The sequence below is a fragment of the Anabrus simplex genome, chromosome 9 (assembly GCF_040414725.1).
Source record: "Anabrus simplex isolate iqAnaSimp1 chromosome 9, ASM4041472v1, whole genome shotgun sequence".
Lineage (NCBI taxonomy): Eukaryota > Metazoa > Arthropoda > Insecta > Orthoptera > Tettigoniidae > Anabrus > Anabrus simplex.
This window is the reverse complement of record NC_090273.1, coordinates 124,928,373-124,949,013: the sequence shown is the minus strand read 5'-3', so window position 1 is coordinate 124,949,013 and position 20,641 is coordinate 124,928,373. Positions and strand designations below refer to the sequence as shown.

General features: G+C 39.5%; 1 protein-coding gene across 1 annotated transcript in view; it reads left to right on the top strand.

Moving 5' to 3' along the window:
* Window positions 1–3,374: 3,374 nt before the first annotated feature.
* Window positions 3,375–20,641, top strand: part of LOC136880991 (transport and Golgi organization protein 1) — a 202,580-nt gene continuing 185,313 nt past the window's right edge. The window contains exons 1-2 of the mRNA XM_067153567.2: window positions 3,375–3,550; window positions 3,985–4,118. Coding sequence (XP_067009668.2) covers window positions 3,436–3,550; window positions 3,985–4,118 — 249 coding nt within the window. The 5' untranslated portion in view covers window positions 3,375–3,435. The remainder of the gene's footprint in view (window positions 3,551–3,984; window positions 4,119–20,641) is intronic.

Sequence of the window (20,641 nt, the reverse complement as noted above, 5' to 3'; positions counted from 1 at the left end):
CAGCCAAGCAGACTTTGATTGATCATTTTAACTTTATTCTAGTTACTACATTGATTCCCACTGAATGGAATAATTTTTTTCTAGTCCCGATACCAAAAACAAACAGATATCCACCGACCCCAGCTGACTACAGGGGAATTGTTTTAGGTTCTGTTTTGCGAAAAATTTTCTTAAAGATTTTACTCTATCGACTGTTATGGTGTCTCAACTTCCACAACCTACTTCCTCGTAGTCAATACGCCTTCATTCCAGGAAGAAGCACTCAAGATGCACATAATGTGCTCATAACAGATATCCTACTAGCAAGAGCTCGAAAACATACCGTCATGGCAACTTTTCTCGATATACAGGGAGCGTATGATAATGTCATACTTGATCTTCTCCTACGTAAGCTTCAAGATTTACTGCTCCCCTACAATTTCCTCATCATTTTGAGTAAGTTGTTGATGGATCGACGATTATTTATCAAAACTCCCTGCTCCCCAATGCCACTCCGGTCCTCCTCTAAAGGCTTGCCTCAAGGAGATATTATGAGTGGGATCCTTTTTGCATTATACTTACATGATCTAGAACGCTTAGTTCTCCGGACATCACGTATTATCTCATATGCTGACGATATTTTGATTTATACTAGTCACGCACATCTGGACACATGTAGGAGAATATTAACAAATACTCTACGGGAAGTTCATATATGGCTAACGGATCATGGATTGCAGCTCTCTCCTTCCAAATGTGCCACGATGGTTTTTACACATCACCGGCAATATGACACCTCCCCTATTACTTTAGATAATATCAACATTCCGCTCACCACCTCACATCGCTATTTGGGACTAATTTTGGATAATAAATTATCATGGAAATACCACTTTCAAACCTTAACCCAACAGGCACAACATTGTTTACATATTCTGCAAGCTGTAGTTAGAAGGCAATGGGGAGCGGACCCCGTTATTGCCCTTGCATTTTACAAAGCTACCATCCGCTCAAGATTCGAATTTGGTGCTCATCTTTTTGACATAGCTAAGAAAACTCAACTTCAAAAACTAGAGCGTATTCAATTTCGAGCCCTAAGGTTGTGTCTAGGAGCCCTCAAAACCACACCCACTAATGCTCTGTTGGTAGAAGCAGGAGAACAACCACTACACATACGCAGATTATTTTTAGCTAAAAAATATATCCTTAAGAAGATGGCCCTGACTAACACTGGTATTCTGGCCAAACTCCAACTTTTGTATGAAATCCTACAGCGCACTAAACAGAGTAACTTCCCTCAGCCGGCTTTGATTCAAGCATTCTCACAATTGTTGCAGTATGAAGGTGATATTCTAAAGTGTATGTCCCAGCCACATTTTGCTTTTAGTTTACATATATATTTTTATACTCCCTCGATCATATTTCCTTCAGCAAATTACAGTCATACACCAAAAAAATATTTTCCACTTCCACCGGCATCTATAAAGCGATTGCGGGTTGCTAACCCGTGCCCCAGTCCGGAAATTTACACGGATGGTTCAAAAACTGCGACGGGAGTCGGAGCAGCAATATATATGCCCCAAACGAAAACCCATCAAAAGATGTCACTACCTCATACAATATCCATTTTCACTGCAGAACTATTTGCTATAAGACAGGCTATTTTATTTTTCAAACAATCACGACACAATAAAGGTCATATTTTTACCGACTCACTGAGCTCACTACAGGCCATATCGTCCTTAAAACCCTCTACCAACTGGTACGTGTACAATGTTAAAAAACTCCTTTATGACTTACAAACAGCAGGACGACACATCACGTTAGTATGGATACCCGGACACTCGGGAATAACTGGCAATACCATTGTCGATCAACTGGCTAAGGATGCGGCACATGCGACAGATAATATCAGAAACATTGCCCTGCCATATTTGGATTTACTAACCTCACTACGGATTGATAGCACCAATACCTGGAATGAGCTTTGGCAGGAAACATCCAAATATAAGGGTCAATTTTATTATCAACTTCAACCGCAGGCAGGGAAAAAACCCTGGTACTATACCGGACACTATACTAGAAGACATATTATAAATATCATACGATTACGTTTCAATCACGCCCTCACACCTCAATATAAACACAGGTTTCATCTTTCACCACATGCTAGATGTTACTGTGGTAATATAGCGAGCGACGCTAATCATATTCTTTTCAACTGCACAAGTTTTCATACATCTCGGCAGAAATTTCTGTACAATTTAACACAATTAAACATTCCATTTCCTACAAGTTTATCCTGTTTATTATATAAGCCTTCTCCGCAAATAGTTAATGTCATCAATCGCTTTCTTGATCAAAACAAGATCCACGTGTAGTTAGTAGTACCAACATGATTCGGAGGTAAACTTCGTGCGGATTAAATCAGTATTACGTTTTCGGCGCATTTCTCCGGCTCGATATATAATTACGTTTTCGTATTATATTGCAGCCACGGTACCGTGTGAATAAATTAATTAATTTCATGCTTTTTACGCATCCCAATCTTTTCCCCGGTAGTTTGCTAACTTTGTGTCTTTGAGTGTGTGTTTTTGTGTTTTTGTTCCTCTACCCTACTCTTTGTATCCCTTCTTCATTAACCGTCCCTAACCTTTCTATGTAGGCCCGGTCTTGTGTGTGAAAGTAGAAAAGACGTCGAGACGGGTCACTCTGACGTGAAGACTAGAACCTTGTGTCCCTGTTATTATGTGTGCTCCTTTAAGACTATCTCGAATAATCCCCACTCTGCGTAATGATACAATTATTGGGTTGGCATTCCGATAGGAAGACAGATGAAGAAGAAGTTACTCTTGCGCAAGTGCTACTAATGTTTCGCTTTTCCTGTGTATCTTGCATATCTAACTATATAGTTTCCATTCGTAGTGACCATAAGGACTCAATTGCATGTTTTTCTTTTCTGTTGCTACCTTAATGGGCATAAATGTAAACCAAGAAGCCCAATATATATCAAGAAGAAGAAGAAGAAGAACAACCGTATTGTCTTGTCCTGCATATGGTTCCCGTAAAAACTAGGCTTTATTCTATCCCGGAAGTCATTTGCTGAGGACAGTGGCGCAACTAGCACTTGAAAGCAGTCCAACGAGGTCATAATAAAAGTAATCAATTTTTCTTTTATGCCTCAAATTGCTACCATCACTATATAATTGACGTTAGCATTAGAATGTATAGCTCTGCTTTATATTAATTCTATTATTCTTGTAGGTAAGGATTGAACTCCTAAGAATAAAGCGAATGTCATTGATGAAAGCATTCACGGTGGCAAAACATGTGACATGAGACGTAAACTTCAATCGTATGTGGTCGAGTCTCTTTGGTTGATGTAAATATGCGTCAGATGGCACTACTTATGTCCAATGTTGAATATGGTGATGTGTTGGCTACAAAAATAGTGAAATGCAGAATTTGATGGCTCTCTTTCGTGTAATTTGTCTCCTGATGCTATTTTTCATATTTTATACGCAGGGGGATATATCTGATAAAAGGTTGTGCGCGGATCCAAATTGTTCAGGTAAGATTTACCAATCTTATTTGTGTTTTCATTCTCACCTAACCTAATACAATTTTAACTAGCACACTTGTCATCACATGGAACAAAGTAGCAGACTGACAACTAAATAAATATATCAGTTGTCGGTTAGTGGGTGTAATATTATCACCGGCTATGATTGTTTTTTGAAGTTTGTACGCAGTTTTACTATTGTTACTTTTATTAGAAGCACTGAGGTTTTTAACCTATTTCCAAACTTCCTCACTTTGATCTGTTTTTTTTTTCTTTCAATATTGTTCACAAAGACTGTACAAAAGCGACACCTTAACCCGTCTGTCTGTGTGTAAGGTGTGGCGTGTTAAATTACGGAGAGAATAGAACATGCTAAATATAATCCTGAAGTAAATCTTCGATTATGATATAAAGTTACGGCCTTTGTTTGTTTTCTGTTTTAGATGTGATCTCTCATGCAAAGGTGATGTTGCGTTATTTAAGTTCTGACCACAGAATGCCATCCTTAAAAGTGGGTGAGACGGTTCACGTATATAGTAAGTCAGCGGGGTCTCGGATGGATTTATGGGGTATAGAGGTAAGTATTTTTGAACACCATGTATGTATGCAGTTTTGTCTAATATATTTTCAGTGCCGTTTCATAATCTGTAGTAAAGTTATTACTGTACGTGCTCAAAATACAATTTCACTTTGGTGAGGAGGCAGTAGTGTTTGTTCATTGCAGTTGGTAGAGGACTAGGCCTATGGGTTTTTTAATACTTTTATTACCGGTACTGATCATGAAATCCCATATTATGTTGTTCATTCACCAAATATTTACATTTCTTTTTACATTGGACTGGCCTCTCGTCTAGTGAAGTCTCTCGATTCTACCTCAGTTATCTTTTACAAAGAATCTCTAAGTGAAAGCCATCTGCACTGCGATTGTAGAAGGTGATGCTCTTACAAACCATTGTACCCTACATCATCCCCTTTTCAGTATATAAGTCACTGAAAATTGTCCACGAATCTCACCACTTGATCTGCTCGGGTAAGTGTCTTATGAGTCCCGGGTATTAACTGCACTTGGAAATGTTTTGTGGGGTCTCTGCTTGACTTGTTGGTGAACTTTGCTGTTCTTGAGGCGCACTGCTTGGATCCATATGGATGTAAGCTGGTTTCGGTCTGTCAGTTGTAACATTAGTTGTCTTGACCTTACTTTGTAGGCTGAACTGTTTAGGTTCAGGCTCCAGCACTTTACAAGGGTCTTCGTAAGGAGAAACAAGAAAAGCTTTCACTTTGTCATTCCTTACAAAGACATGGCTCGTGTTGTGAACATCCTTGTGGACAAATGGTGTTTCTTTTTCTTTGTGGGAATGTTCATTAGGCTTCAACTGATCCATCGGCGCAAATGAAGAAACACTGGAATACGTAGAGGAATACATATACCTTGGCCAGAACATATTATTCTCAAACTGTTCAGAGAAAGAGGTCAAACAGCATATAGGGCAGGCATGGAAGAGGTTCTGCTGCCTTGAGTTAATACTGACTGACAAGACTCAGAAACTCGCCCTTAAGGATCAAGTCCCAGAAAAATGTGTGATATCGATACTACTATACGGATGCCAAACCTGGGTAGTAACACTAAAACAAAGGCAGGTGATTCAGAGATACCAGTGTAAAATGGAAAGAAAAATACTCTAGGTCTCATTGAGAAATAGAATACAGAATGAAGATATACGAAGGAGAACCGGCATGAAAGACGCTGTGACGACAGGTCACATAACATTTTGGCCAATGGGAATGCAAGTAGCTACTTGAGGGATAGAAAATGGCATGTACTGTTCTTCACTAGATTATAAAAGTAAATTATTGTCTGCGCACCTTTTCTGGATAGATTTACACCCTAGTGCTGAATTGGTCGACCTCGGCAATCTTCAAGATTCGTACTGGCAACCTTTGAAACACAAACTATGAATCGCTTATGCATCGCTGTACGACATCTGGTGTACACTTTACGTACTAGTATTGTTATTTACACAGCAAAGCCAAACTATAGAATTCACTCTAGGAATAAGATTCGCATCGAGAAATGTTATATTATGCGTGTGTGACACAGTTGTTGGCTTAAGATAACAAAGGTTTAGCAAAATTCATATCAATCGATCATATTATCGATTCAATTCAGATTTCATTTCCATTCAGTTGGCAGTACTACTGGAACCAGAATTGCTCCCTCCTTACTCCTCAAACCCGTACACAAATCTATCGATAAAAAGTGCGCAGATAATATGTACTTCTGGGGGTGGGATGGTGGGTTCCTGGACATCGCAATGAACATATCTCTTCTCTGAAAGGAATTCCAAGTAAAATTTCCATAATTTCAACTTCCTTATAATGTTACAAATTTTGGGTAGAGAGGTGTCAAATTTTCCTGAATAATCATTGGAATTATATCACTCCATTTCTTTTTACCTGTACCCTTATGGCTACCTTCAAGGTACGATGAAACCTTTTAATTTTTCTATTATATTGAGGGTGAAAATCTGTAGTTTGCGTCAACTTAGAACCACACATCTGAGCTAATGCACGGAACAGCTCTGACTGAAACTGAGCTCCTTGGTCAGTCACTATTTGGTTAGGTGCTCCAAATCTAGTGATCCAGGATTTGAAAAAAAATCCTCGTGCTATTGATTCTGCTCTGATGTCACTCAGTGGAGCAACATCTGTCCAATTACTGAACCGTTCAATGCATGTTAATCAGTACATAAAACCATCTGATGCAGGCGGTGGTCCTATCAGGTCAGTGTGTATCACCTTTTGTTTAAAAAAAAAGAAAAAAAATGCTATTTGTTCAGGGCATTGCCCCATGTGGATCTTTTGCCTCTACTGGCAACATATTATATAAACCTGTGTGTAATTGGAATGACGGTAGTGTGGAATGTTGTGAGGAAAGGAAGATTAAGGACATCACAAACACCCATTTCCCAGGCCAGGGGTTATTAATCATTACAATTAAAAACCCCTGACCCGACCAGGAATTGAACCCGGGGCTGCTAGGTGACAAGCGGACACGTTGCCCCCTACACTGCGGGCCCGGACGTGTATCTCCTTAGAATGTTCATCAGTACTTGGAAATTGTCCTATCATAGTTTTGGTATGCCTAGAGACTTTATTCTTTTGGCGTGCTGTGCATGATTTTGCCCACTGATGAACATCTTGTTTTACATTTTTTCAAATAACGTAGATGCAATCAGTTTAACTGATGACAATACCAGGGTGTGTCATACTATGGTAATGCTGAAAAACTGAATATCAAAATTGCTGATAAATGTACGGGTGAATGTGGCTTGTTGATACATCTCACCATAATCATTTTCCTTCAGGTGTTTGCATGCTATTTAAACTTAATTGACATATGAGGATTTGACTTAAGTTTGGTAAGCTTGTCATCCATCACTTGAGCATTTGTGATTTTTTTGTAGTCAGTTGGTGGTACTATTTCTTCAAGTTTGAATAAATTATCAGCCACTGTGTTGTCTTTCCCAGAAATATACCTAAGATCTATGGTAAATTGTGAAATGAATTGAAGATAACACGTGTTAAAGGAGCATGGCCATTCTATACCATGAAGACTCATCCTTCTAGGAGGTATTTAAAGTATTTTACTGCCAGAGATAGAACAAATGATAATAGAATTAGACATACCAGCAAAGAAGTGGACCTGATAATGAACCTAAGGAAAACAAAGTTGACGAGTAATGCATTTGAAACCCCAATCAGCATAAATGGGGAAACACTGGAATATGTATACCTTGGTCAGAACATATTATTCTCAAACTGCTCAGAGAAAGAGCTCAAATGGCAAATAGGACAAGCATGGAAGAGGTTCTGATCCCTAAAGTTTATATTGACTGACAAGACTCAGAAACTCACCCTTAAGGCTCATGTCCTAGAAAAATGTGTGATACTGATACTACTGTACGGTTGCCAAACCTGGGCACTAGCACTAAAACAAAGGCAAATGATCCAGGTATGTCAGCGTAAAATGAAAAGAAAAATATTCCAGGTCTCATTGAGAGATAGAATACTGAACAAAGATATACGAAGGAGAACTGGCATGAAAGATGCTCTGACGACAGTGGATCAGCTAAAATGGAAATGGGGAGGACATGTAACAAGACTGGACTAAAATCGATGGACTCGCAGGATGACAATGTAGGACCCCAGAGAAAGAAGACAAAACGTGAGAAGGCAAAAAACTAGATAGGTTTGCGAGATGGGGAGGAAAACAGTGGACAAAAACAGCAAAGATAAAGCAAGAGTGGAAAGACGTAGGAAAAATAGTGTGCAGAGATCACTAACCTTATACCAGTTGTCCACAGAGATGAGACACACATTTGGTTCGAGCCCTCTGATACACTAGGTCGATTAAAATAAATAGTATGGAAATTGTGCAAGGGTGAAATACACAACAGTGCGCTTCCACAAAGTCACCTTACTGATCACTCCGGGATAAAACAGTACAAGTGCCAAGAATACAACAAGACATTTTTATAAAGTGGTGAACTTAAAATATCGTCATCACGCACACTGCGGAAAGAAGTCGCACAAGTGTAAAGAATGCTACTGTGTGTGAAATATTCAACGTACAACAGTACGCCTTCACAAAGATGGAATCTTGATGGTCATCTTCTGATCACTCAGGGAAGCTGCAGGACAGGTGTCAAGTAGACATTAAGATGTTCACATAAAGTGGCGATCTTATAAATCATCACCGAGCACATAGTGAAGAGATGACATGCAAGTGTAAAGTATGTGGAATTTCCATGTGAAGAGAAGCTCTAGAACTTAAGACACCTCCACAAGCACTCTTAAGGTGAAGCCATGCAAAAACGAAATGTTGCAGGGGTACTCTTTCACAAAGAAAGAATCTTAACCTTCCCTGGGGAAAAACTGTACAAGTATCAAGAATGTAATAATACAGTTTCACAAAGTGTTGATCTTGAAAGACATGCAGAAATACGTTCTCACAAAACAAACTACAAAAGAACCACTTGGAAGTGAGGCTATACAATATGCAGTAATACTTTTCACGAAACAAACTAGGAAATAACCAATATAATAATGCTCGTCAGGACCTGCTCACCTGATGTGTTAAACTGATCACTGTCCCTGCATTGCAGGAGGTTTACTGCCACGTAAATACTAAGAGGTTCTCTGTCGTATGTTAGTACTACTTCTGTGCTGGTGAGAACTACTTGGAATAAAATCCAACTGATTTTCACATATCATCTTCCTTCTGTTGCAACACAACGCCTGATGCAAAATCTGAAGCATCTACAAACACTGACGTTTCACTGTTGGCATTCAGAAAGGGCTATCTTACTAAGGTCTGTCTTGCAGTTCTCAAACTGTCTTGATGCCTGTTCTGTCCACTCAATCTGTCTTTTATAATTTTTTCTTAGCACCCTTCAGGTATTCATTTAGGAGGGTTTGATTATCAGCAGTATGTTACAAATGCAGACGATAAAAATTCACAAAGCGGGAGAGTTGGCCGTGCGGTTTGGAGCGCGCAACTGTGAACTTGCATCCGGGAGATTGTGGCTTTGAACCCCACTGTCAGCAGCTTTGAAGATGGTTTTCCTTGGTATCCCATTTTCACACCAGGCAAATGCTGGGGCTGTATCTTAATTAAGGCCACGGCCACTTCCTTCCCACTCCTAGGCCTTTCTTATCCCATCGTTGCCATAAGATCTATCTGTGTCGGTGCAACGTTAAACAAATTCTAAAAAAAATAAAAATAAAATTCACGATGCCAAGAAAACGATGAAACTCTTGAACAGTTGAGGATGTTCGTAATTAGCTATTATAGCTACTCCTTCAGGATCTGGCTCGGTTCCTTCTGGAGTAATTAAGAAGCCCAAGAAAACAATCTCTTGAACACCAAACACAAATTTTCTGACATTAATCCTCAAGCCAAACTCAGTCAGTCATTCAAACAGTACAGTTAAATGATGAATTTGCTCTTTTGATGATCTAAATGCTACCAGAATTTCATCCAAATATTCAAAGAAATGTGAAAATTATAGAGGTATGACCCTATTATCACAGGGGCTAAAAATAATGGAGAAAGTCATAGACAAAAGACTGAGGGATATAATAGAAACACAGTCAGAGGAAGAACAATATGGCTTTAGACCAAATAGATCAACAATAGACTTGATATTACAGTGTGAACAATAATGGAAAAACATCTGGAAAGGAACAAGGAAATCATATTCCTATTTTTGGATTTGGAAAAAGCTTATGATACAGCTAAGAGAAAACATGTGCGGGAATGCCTGCTGTAAAGGAATGTACCAAAATCATTAACAAGATAAAAATGTTGTATCATGAGAGTAAAAGTAGTGTACAAGTGGGGAGCGGTGGCTCCGAAACATTTTATACAAAAAAAGGTCTCAAGCAAGGAAGTGCACTGTCACCATTTTTGTTTATTATATTGATGGATGAAATCATAAAACGTGTAAAACAGAGTATCAGTAGTGATGAAGTGAATGCTTTGGTATTTGCAGTACAAAAGAGACTGGACATTTGGAATGAATATCTGAAGGAGTTTGGAATGGTAATCAGTAAAAAGAAAACTGTAGTCATGCACTGGGGAAAAGGGAAGCCAAGTGAACATAGATGGAGAACGGTTAGAGAATGTAGAACAGTTTACATATCTGGGTAGCATTATTAATGGAAGTAATGAAATCAACCCTGAAATTAATAACAGACTAAGTAAAGGTACAACATTTTATCATCAAGCCAGAGAGCTTTTATGGGATGACAAAGTACCCAAGAGAATGAAATTAACATTATATAAACAGTATTTCATACCAATTGTAACATATGGACTAGAAACACTGGTAACTAATAAGAGACAAGATAGTAAGATCCAGGCAGCAGAAATGAAATTTTTAAGAATATCAGTTAAAAAGATAAGAAGAGATAGAATTTAAAATATTAAAATCAGAGAAGAGCTAAATATAGAACTGTTAGTACAGAGAGCAAGACTGAGATGGTTTGGACATGTAAAAAGAATGGGAAAGGAATGGGTAGCAAGAATGGAATTGGAAAGAGACCAGTTGGAAGACTGAGAAGAAGGTGGATGGATCAGATTTGGAAGGACATTAGAGAAGCTGGATTGGGTGTGGCGGAAGTAATGGAGCAGGAAAAGTGGAAGGACAGAAAGGAGTGGAGGAGGCTTGTTATCCACATCCAGGCGACTGGAGTGGAACATTGATGATGATGATTCAAAACAGAAGACTAATCCTTTCAGAACTTCATTAATGAACCTTTGGAAGGCACTAGGAGCATTTTTAATCCAAAAGGCATGGCATTGAACTCTTAAAGTCCAAAAGGTGTGATCACTGCACTCTTTTCCTTGTTCTCTTCAGCTAGAATGCCTTAAGAAGGTCAGTTTTTTAGAATATTTTCTTACTTTGGAGAATGGAATTTACATCATCTATGGGAGGAATTGGGTAGTGATCAGGAAGAGTCTGGTAATTAAGACAACAGTAGTCTCCACAAACTCGCCACTAGCTATCTGACTTAGCTACACTGGCATTTAGAGGGACGAATTATGTTGTGATTCAGAAGGTACTGAAACTCTTGTTTTGCAAGGTTTAATTTGCGTGGGACTAACCTACAAGCTTTCGAGTACACAGGAGGGCCACTCCTAGTTGTGATATAATGTTGAACTTCGTGCTTGATCTCCCTGGACGTGAGTATGTGTTTTGTCAATTCCGGATATTGTTTGAGAAGTTCAGAGAATTTTTAAGTAACATGGAGTAAACTGACAGACTCATCTGAATTAATTGTACACAGAACCACGCTGGTATTTAGTTGGGTATTATTGTCAATAAACGCCTTGCCTTTTAAGTCTACTAGAAGGCCATATTGATGGAGAAAGTCTGCTCCAATTATACCTTTTGTGGTGTTGGCTAGTATGAAGGGCCACTCGAAACTACACTTCAAACCTAAGTTAAGACTCAACAATTTTGACTCATAAGTTTGTATTTCAGATTCATTAGCTGTGTATATTTTTAAGTCTGACTCCTAAGCTTTATCTTGTGAAGATTGTGGTATAATGGACACATCAGCACCGCTATCAACCAGAAACCTTAAGCCTGACTTTCTGTCCCTTACGAACAAACAATATTGGCAGCCTGGATCAACTTCTGCAGCAGAACACTTAGCCGCTATTGTGACTGCCCCTTGGAGTTTCCTAAATTCTGTCATTGGCAGGGTTGGACACATTTTTCAGATGTGCATTTTAAACTAAAACAATAGTGAAAATAGCAATTTTTTCCTGAGCTATCGAATCTGGACTTGCTGCGACCTCTGCTGCAAGATTGTTGTCTCCATTGTTGATGACGTTCTTAAGCCCTACTTTTCCGGACTTTGTTCTCCAGCGCTTCAGTCCGTACTAAAAGATCCTACACTGATAGCAACGATGAAGCAACTGCCAAAGACGACTGTCTTGAAGAAGTTGACTGAAGTTCATCGATACTTTGCATTTCCATAAATCGGTTGGCCATTTGAGGTAGTTTATCGTCTACTTCCTCGGAAATATTACCTGGAAGTTTGTCTAGCCAGAGGGTTTTTAATATTTTGTCGGAAATGTTCGTTCCACCATAACCTCTCATTCTTCACAATAGTTGGCTAGGCTTCATATCGCTGAGTTGTTCCTCACTGACAGGTTTCTTGATTTGGCGTTCTTCACTTTCCTTAAAGGTCATTAACAGGTCATTGGCTAGCAAGTATTTGTTCTGCTCACCACTGTTTACTAGATCCCATATGTTCTCGACAAATCTGGGTTCCAATTGTGCTAACAGGTAACTAAATCTCGTGGATTCAATCTTTATTTCCGCGATCAAAAACTGTGCGTTGACTGGCAAAACCATACATCTGGCCTTTCAACCCAGAACGGGGGCAATTTAATACTAACTTTATCCACCTCTGGTGTGTTGACAACGCTTGGTGCAGGCGTGTTCTCTTGTGACGTGTTGATTTTCTGATCATGTCAGGGTCACCACTTATGGGTCTTTTAATACTTTTGTTACTGATTAAGGAAACCCATATGATGGTACACAGTAGAAAACATTAACTTTTATTGTTTGTTCACCAGGTATTTATATTTGTTTTTACATTGAATTGGCCTCTCCTCTAGCCAAGTCTCTAACCCACTTCAGTTGTCTTTTTCAAAGAATCGCTAAGTCAAACCCATCTGCGCTTTAATTATAGAAAGCGATGCTCTTACAAACCAATGTACCTCAGAGGACAAAGGGGCAAGCAGTGGCCTTTGTCAGTGGACTGAGTTCAGTCATTGCATGAGTTTCACATTAACATCAAGACAAGATTTCGTCCTGTTTTTAGAATAGAATAGGATACTCCCATCTCCCAGTTCCGGATCACCTGAAGCTGGGGAGAGAGCATTCGTTTCTTGAAATTCATTAAATTCGATACATGACTTACATTTCCCTCTCACAATTATTGACTATTACTATACTGAATATAATTTATTTTGTCCTAGACGTTAACAATGTTATATAGTCTAGGACAACATGTATCTTCCCCTACCTTAATTACTTAATGCAGCAATTTCTATATTACTACATTTAAAGTAAAAAGGTAAATTTAAAATGGCAAAATAAAAATGAATTAAGGCAGTACGGCACACTGGCACCCTGGCGCAAGGCCACCTATATGGTGGACAGTATCTCACCTGACTGACACAGCAAGTCATAACATTCCACTTCTACCCCTCCTGACACGATCCACTACCACTTGTTGTACAGTCATCATATTACATCACTGTTGAGCTTGTGTCTTACATTATCTTCAAGTTTCTACTTTGTGCATTATTCTGTTTTCATGTTACCTCTCATTACTCACTATACCATATATAATTCAAGTCTACTTGTCTATCATCACGCCCATCAAAATCACATTTAATCACTACATAATCTCCCTTCTGTACCCCACTTTCTACACATACATTAAATTATTTAACCATCTTTGGCCACACTCACTCTTAGCTAGTCACTCAACTACCGACACCAACAGATCAACCTCTTGTACCAGTAACACTCCACTCCGTCACCTTCCAACTTATATATGATTTACAAACACTTCCGCTTATAGTTCAAATCTGCTTAAGTATAATCAGACCTCAAAATCATCCTTAATCATTAAACTCACTATACATCTCAAAAGGAAACCATTAACAAGCGCACTCCACCACCTACTAATTTTTTCATACTCTTTACAAACCAGACCATCTTTCATAATTTATAATCACTCCAGATAACACCCGGCCCACTCCCACCCCTTACAAAATCACACTTCACAACTAAATTCACTATATATTTTAAATCCAATTCACCCTACATGTCGAATCCTCATAGTGACTACTGGGTATAACTTACTCCTTCTTAACCAATCGAACCATCTTACCTTATATCAGTTCCCCTACATACTAACAGTAACAGTACTTTTTCGTTAGTATTAATCTCTTTTCATTTCTTTCTGCCACATGCTTCTTAAAATACAGAAGAACTTAGCTATTTTTCCTCAGGTGCTCCATTCTTTATTTAACAATTTTGTTATTGTATAAAATTCCTTTTCTCTTTCTACTTTTAATTTATATTCTTCACCAAAATATTTAGTTCTCAGTGCACTATTTCCCTTACATGTTCTCAATAGATGAGCCTCTTCCATTATTTTTCCACATAATAAATATTTTCATTATGGTTCTCTCAGTCCCTTATTTTTGTATAGCCGCAATAGCCACCACACCACACCTCTTAGATCTTTATTTGGGAGTCTTTCTTTTCTTATTCACATATTTTGAATAATTCCACAAAATTCTGCTAGTGTTCTTTTGGTTTTACATTCTGCCCTAATCATCAGTTTTTCTATGTCCCTCACTCTGATCGTTAATTTCTTGATAAATCTTTTCTCTTTGCTGTTCATCTCTTTATCCCAGTATTCTCCCATTCCTATTCTGTTTAGCATATTTTTCACTTTCGAGACCCAATAATCATCATTTAGGTGTTTCATCTGGTGTTGGTATGCTAGGTTCAATATTTCCCTCCCCTCTCCCCTTCTTAAACTTAACCAATATTTTACTACTTTCTTGCTTATATCTGCTAGGATGCTGATATCTTCACATAAACTTCTAGCTCCACTATTTGCTGTACATTCTGGAAGCTCCATTAATATTTTACAGAATTTATTACTTATTACTAATTTTTTTTAATCTACTTCAGTAGCCCATATTTCTGCACCATACAGTGATCTTGATATCACAAGAGCATTAAAAACATTTTTATGTAGCTTGTATTCCATATTTGACATCTTCCTCTCTAAAGACCTTATACTTGATAGGGCAGCCAGTCCTTTCAATTTGGCACGTCTTATTTGTTCCTTCCACATCCCGTTTGATGTTATTATGATACCTAGATATTCTAATTTATTTACAACTTCTAATTCTACACCTTCTGATCACCAGTGCCTTTTGTTTCTCTTTAATTTATTTCCTCTTTTACAGACCATTACTTTTGTTTTCTTAATATTTATTTTCAAATTCCATGTACTGCAGTATTCGGCCGTTTTCTTAAGACTATTTTGCATACCGACTGTCGTTAGTGAGAGCAGAAGGATGTTGTCTGCGAAGACTAGGCCAGGAATTTCTCTGTTGTTTAAGCAAGGACTTGTCCTATCTTCCTTCCCCTGACAGTCCATTACATCATTAATAAAAAGTAAAAAAAAAAAAAAAAATTGGTGATAGTTTACATCCCTGCTTAAGTCCAATATTCGAGTATATCCTACCTACCATTAGATCTTCCTTAACTTTGATCGAGCATATCACTTCTGCATACAATTCTTCTATGGCTTTAATCATTTTATTTGACATCCCTATTCCAGCCAGATTCGCAACGACAGCCCGTCTGCTAACCGAATCAAAGGCTTTTTGCAGATCTATTGCTGCTATATATAATCTACCTCCTTTCCTCCTTATGTACACTGACTGACAGAGCAAATGCAACACCAAGAAGGAGTGGTCAGAACTTTATGCCAATTGCAGGGTAGACTGACGTCACTGAGGTATGCTCATGATGTGAAATGCGCCGCTGTGCTGCGCACGTAGTGAACGATAAATGGGACACGGCGTTGGCGAATGGCCCACTTCGTACCGTGATTTCTCAGCCGACAGTCATTGTAGAACGTGTTGTCGTGTGCCACAGGACACGTGTATAGCTAAGAATGCCAGGCCGCCGTCAACGGAGGCATTTCCAGCAGACAGACGACTTTACGAGGGGTATGGTGATCGGGCTGAGAAGGGCAGGTTGGTCGCTTCGTCAAATCGCAGCCGATACCCATAGGGATGTGTCCACGGTGCAGCGCCTGTGGCGAAGATGGTTGGCGCAGGGACATGTGGCACGTGCGAGGGGTCCAGGCGCAGCCCGAGTGACGTCAGCACGCGAGGATCGGCGCATCCGCCGCCAAGCGGTGGCAGCCCCGCACGCCACGTCAACCGCCATTCTTCAGCATGTGCAAGACACCCTGGCTGTTCCAATATCGACCAGAACAATTTCCCGTCGATTGGTTGAAGGAGGCCTGCACTCCCGGCGTCCGCTCAGAAGACTACCATTGACTCCACAGCATAGACGTGCACGCCTGGCATGGTGCCGGGCTAGAGCGACTTGGATGAGGGAATGGCGGAACGTCGTGTTCTCCGATGAGTCACGCTTCTGTTCTGTCAGTGATAGTCACCGCAGACGAGTGTGGCGTCGGCGTGGAGAAAGGTCAAATCCGGCAGTAACTGTGGAGCGCCCTACCGCTAGACAACGCGGCATCATGGTTTGGGGCGCTATTGCGTATGATTCCACGTCACCTCTAGTGCGTATTCAAGGCACGTTAAATGCCCACCGCTACGTGCAGCATGTGCTGCGGCCGGTGGCACTCCCGTACCTTCAGGGGCTGCCCAATGCTCTGTTTCAGCAGGATAATGCCCGCCCACACACTGCTCGCATCTCCCAACAGGCTCTACGAGGTGTACAGATGCTTCCGTGGCCAGCGTACTCTCCAGATCTCTCACCAATCGAACACGTGTGGGATCTCATTGGACGCCGTTTGCAAACTCTGCCCCAGCCTCGTACGGACGACCGACTGTGGCAAATGGTTGACAGAGAATGGAGAACCATCCCTCAGGACACCATCCGCACTCTTATTGACTCTGTACCTCGACGTGTTTCTGCGTGCATCGCCGCTCGCGGTGGTCCTACATCCTACTGAGTCGATGCCGTGCGCATTGTGTAACCTGCATATCGGTTTGAAATAAACATCAATTATTCGTCCGTGCCGTCTCTGTTTTTTCCCCAACTTTCATCCCTTTCGAACCACTCCTTCTTGGTGTTGCATTTGCTCTGTCAGTCAGTGTATTTATCTATTATTGTTTTAATTATAAACATATTGTCTGTAGTTCTCATTCCTTTCCTGAACCCTGACTGGTACACCGAGAGTATAGAGTAATCCTCTGCCCATTTCATAATTCTTTTTGCTAAGATACCGGTGTAAATCTTACTGAGTGTATCCAACAAGGTAATTCCCCTATAGTTGTTAGTGTTCGATCTTTCCCCCTTTCTTTTATATATCGGGCAAATTACTCCTTCTTGCCAACATCTTGGGATTTTTCTGCCATCAAAGATTTTGTTAAATATTTGAGTTATTTCTAGCATCTGGTTGTTATTCCCTATCTCGTTCCAAAATTCATACTTAATTCCATTAGCAGCACCTGATTTTCCTCCCTTCCCTTTTTTCATTGTATCTAGCACCTCATCTGTGGTTATTATATCATCTAGTATGGGCAGAGTAAACTCCACATGTCTCAGTATACCAGTCTCATATTTCCTTTCCTATGTGTCATTACCCCCTAATAACTCCTTAAAATATGTTAGCCACTCCTCATTGCCTATGCTTACTTGATTACAGCTTTTATAATCTTTACATATTATGCTAATTCTTTTCCATACCTTCTTAGTTTAATTTTCTTTACAGCACTTATGTAATAATTTTGCCTCTTTGGCCTGCCAGTTCCTTTTGTTTTTGCTCATTAAATCTTTGTATTCCTTCCTCTTTTTACAAAATTCTGCTCGTAAATCCTGCGATCCCTCTTTTCGGTACATTTTCAATGCCTTCATCACTTGATTTTTCTTTTCTTTACACTCATCATTATGCCATATGTTTTGTTTATATTGCCTTTTCTTACTCACAACCATTTTTTTACCAGCTACTTCTATTGATCTTTCAAGCATTCTTATTGCTTCATCTATGTTATTATGCTCTATCATATACTCAATACCTATCTTCAAAATTTCAAAAGTTTTACCTTTATAGTAGTCCCTAAATTCATCTCTCTGTTCCTCACTCCACCTATATCTTACTAATTTTCTATGTTCATAGTTAAAATATTGTTTTCCTTCTTGTTTACCTTCGTCTCTCAGTAATCGAATAGCAACTGGGAAAGATGAGACGCTGTCCAATTTTTTACCTGAATGTCCTTAATATAAGTTAAAGCTTCCCTAGATGCCAACACCAAGTCTATAACACCCCCTTCTGACTCCTGTATGTTAAGTTGCCTGATTCGTCCCCCGACCAGCCCCCATTCAAAATGTATAATTCCTCTATTGCACACATTTCCAGTAATTTCTCTCCATTTTTGTTACACTCTTTGTCTTTGCTTCTCCTTCTTTCTATTAATGTTTAATCAATTTATCGTATAACGGATTATTTACACCAACCCTTGCATTGAAATCACCCATTATAATTATTCCCGCTTCTTCATTTCCTAATTTGATCCGGTTTACATCATCAATAAGCTCTTCAAAGAAGTTTTTCTTCTCAAACGGGGACCCCGATGGATGGTTGTAACCAAAACCAATGAAAAACTCTCTCCCACTATGATTTCCTTTCTTTACTTTTACCCAAATAATTTCTTCACATCCCGATTCCCATATCTCTACCTGCTTGCATATTTCGTCTTTTACGATCACTGATATCCCTCCCAGGTAATGCCCTTTCAGACTCCTTTTATATTTTGTTCTACTCCAGACCTTAAATCCTGGTATTTGTACATTGTGGCCAGGAGGTAGCCAAGTCTCTACTGTCACAATAATCTCACTGTCTCGCATTAGATCTCTAAATTCATCATTTCCCAGTTTGTTCAATATACCCTCGATATTTATTAATCCCACAACCCAGTCTAGTTATTTGTTCGTGGGTATATCTGATGTCGCCAAGGCCTTACTTCTCGTCATTCGTGCTTTTTCTAACTGTACAATGGATCCATTTGGGGAGCTAACTATTTTCTCTTCCAACCCCCTAGCTTCCTCAGGCCTTGTCAACCCTTTTTTTAAAACCCAAATATCTTTCAAATTTAACGCTGGCTTACGTTTCTTTTCTTCTTTTCTCCCTGGGTTGACCTGCTTCCTAGGGACCACCTCTTCTTCTTGAGTTGATTTCCTGCGGTGTTGATACCTGGTTTCTGTCCCTGCTTTGTTGATTGCCACACACACCTGCTGACTCGGATCTGTTGTCGTCACTCCCTAGTCCACTGGCCTTCCGCATAGCTGACACATCAGGGTAATGCTCCAGCTCATGTAGCTGACTAACAGTCCATATCCGGTTCCACGAATCGCCTGCTGTTATAAGCCTGTTGCCACGGATAAATGCTTTTAGCTCCGAATGCCGTGCCTTTTCTTGATGAAAACGTAATGTTCACATATTTTCCATTTCTCCTTGGTCCAGTTCTTTTTTAATCCATATTTTTGTGCCTTTCAAGCTCTTCGCACTATCCAAAATTTTTCGAGCCTTCAAACTAGATACCATACACACTTTCACTGGTCTTCTTCCCATATTCTTTCCTAATCTAAAGGCATTATCGATATCGCTCTCATTGCACTCGACCTTCAGTTTCTCCCTGATTAAGGAGAGTATTCTAACATATCATTAAATTTCTCTTTTTTTTTTTTTTTCTGTTTCTACCAGCCCACTGAGCTCGATAGCTGCAGTCGCTTAAGTGCGGCCAGTATCCAGTAATCTGGAGATAGTGGGCAGCCCTGAAGATGGTTTTCTGTGGTTTCCCATTTTCACACCAGGCAAATGCTGGGGCTGTACCTTAATTAAGGCCACAGCCAATTCCTTTGCATTCCTAGGCCTTTCCTCTCCCATCGTCGCCATAAGACCTTTCTGGGTCGGTGCGACGTAAAGGAAATAGAAAAAAAAAAGTTTCTACCAGCCCATAGATTATTATGTTTCTCTTCCTATCTTCCTTCTCTCGTGTCTTTTCCTTTTCTTCTAGGTTCCTTAACCTTTCTTCTATCTCCAGGACTTTCGTCTTCATTTAGTCTTGTTTTTGTTCTGCAATATGCTCTTTTTGATATCCTTGAGTTCTGTTTGTATGAAGGTCTTCAAATCCTTGAATTCATTCTTTTGTTCCGTTAACATTTCCTTTCTCCGCTTGGCATTCTTACATGACCTCCTTGAGCTTCTCAATATCTTCCCATGACAGCTCAGGGCCAGGATTTAACTCCACTCCACCAATCACTAGTAGCGCCATCACCACAACCAGTGAAAATACTATTTGCGTGATGTTGACACTGTTTTTCACCATTTGAGTTGATTTCACTTTTCATCTGCCCTGCCATCTGCCAATAGCACACCTGTATTGATCAATTGAAACTCCCATGTTCGCACACTCCTATACTTTTCACACGCTCAGTAGTACGCCCTTACTCCTCGCAAGCTGAATTGCAACTGTCCTGTTTTTAATTATATCACACTGCAAAATTTTTAGACTAAGAGGTCCACAACCTCACTATAAACACTTATTGTTCGATTCCGTCTTATCTCATTTGTTTTCGTTCATTTCTTCATAGGTTTTAACACACTTTTTAGCTTCAATTATGTAAAAATGTTAACTTTTTTCACTGAAGATGTCTCAAATGAGTTGATTATTACTCCATCTAATGATGGAAATGTGTATATATTTGAATGGTTTTTTTTTATTTC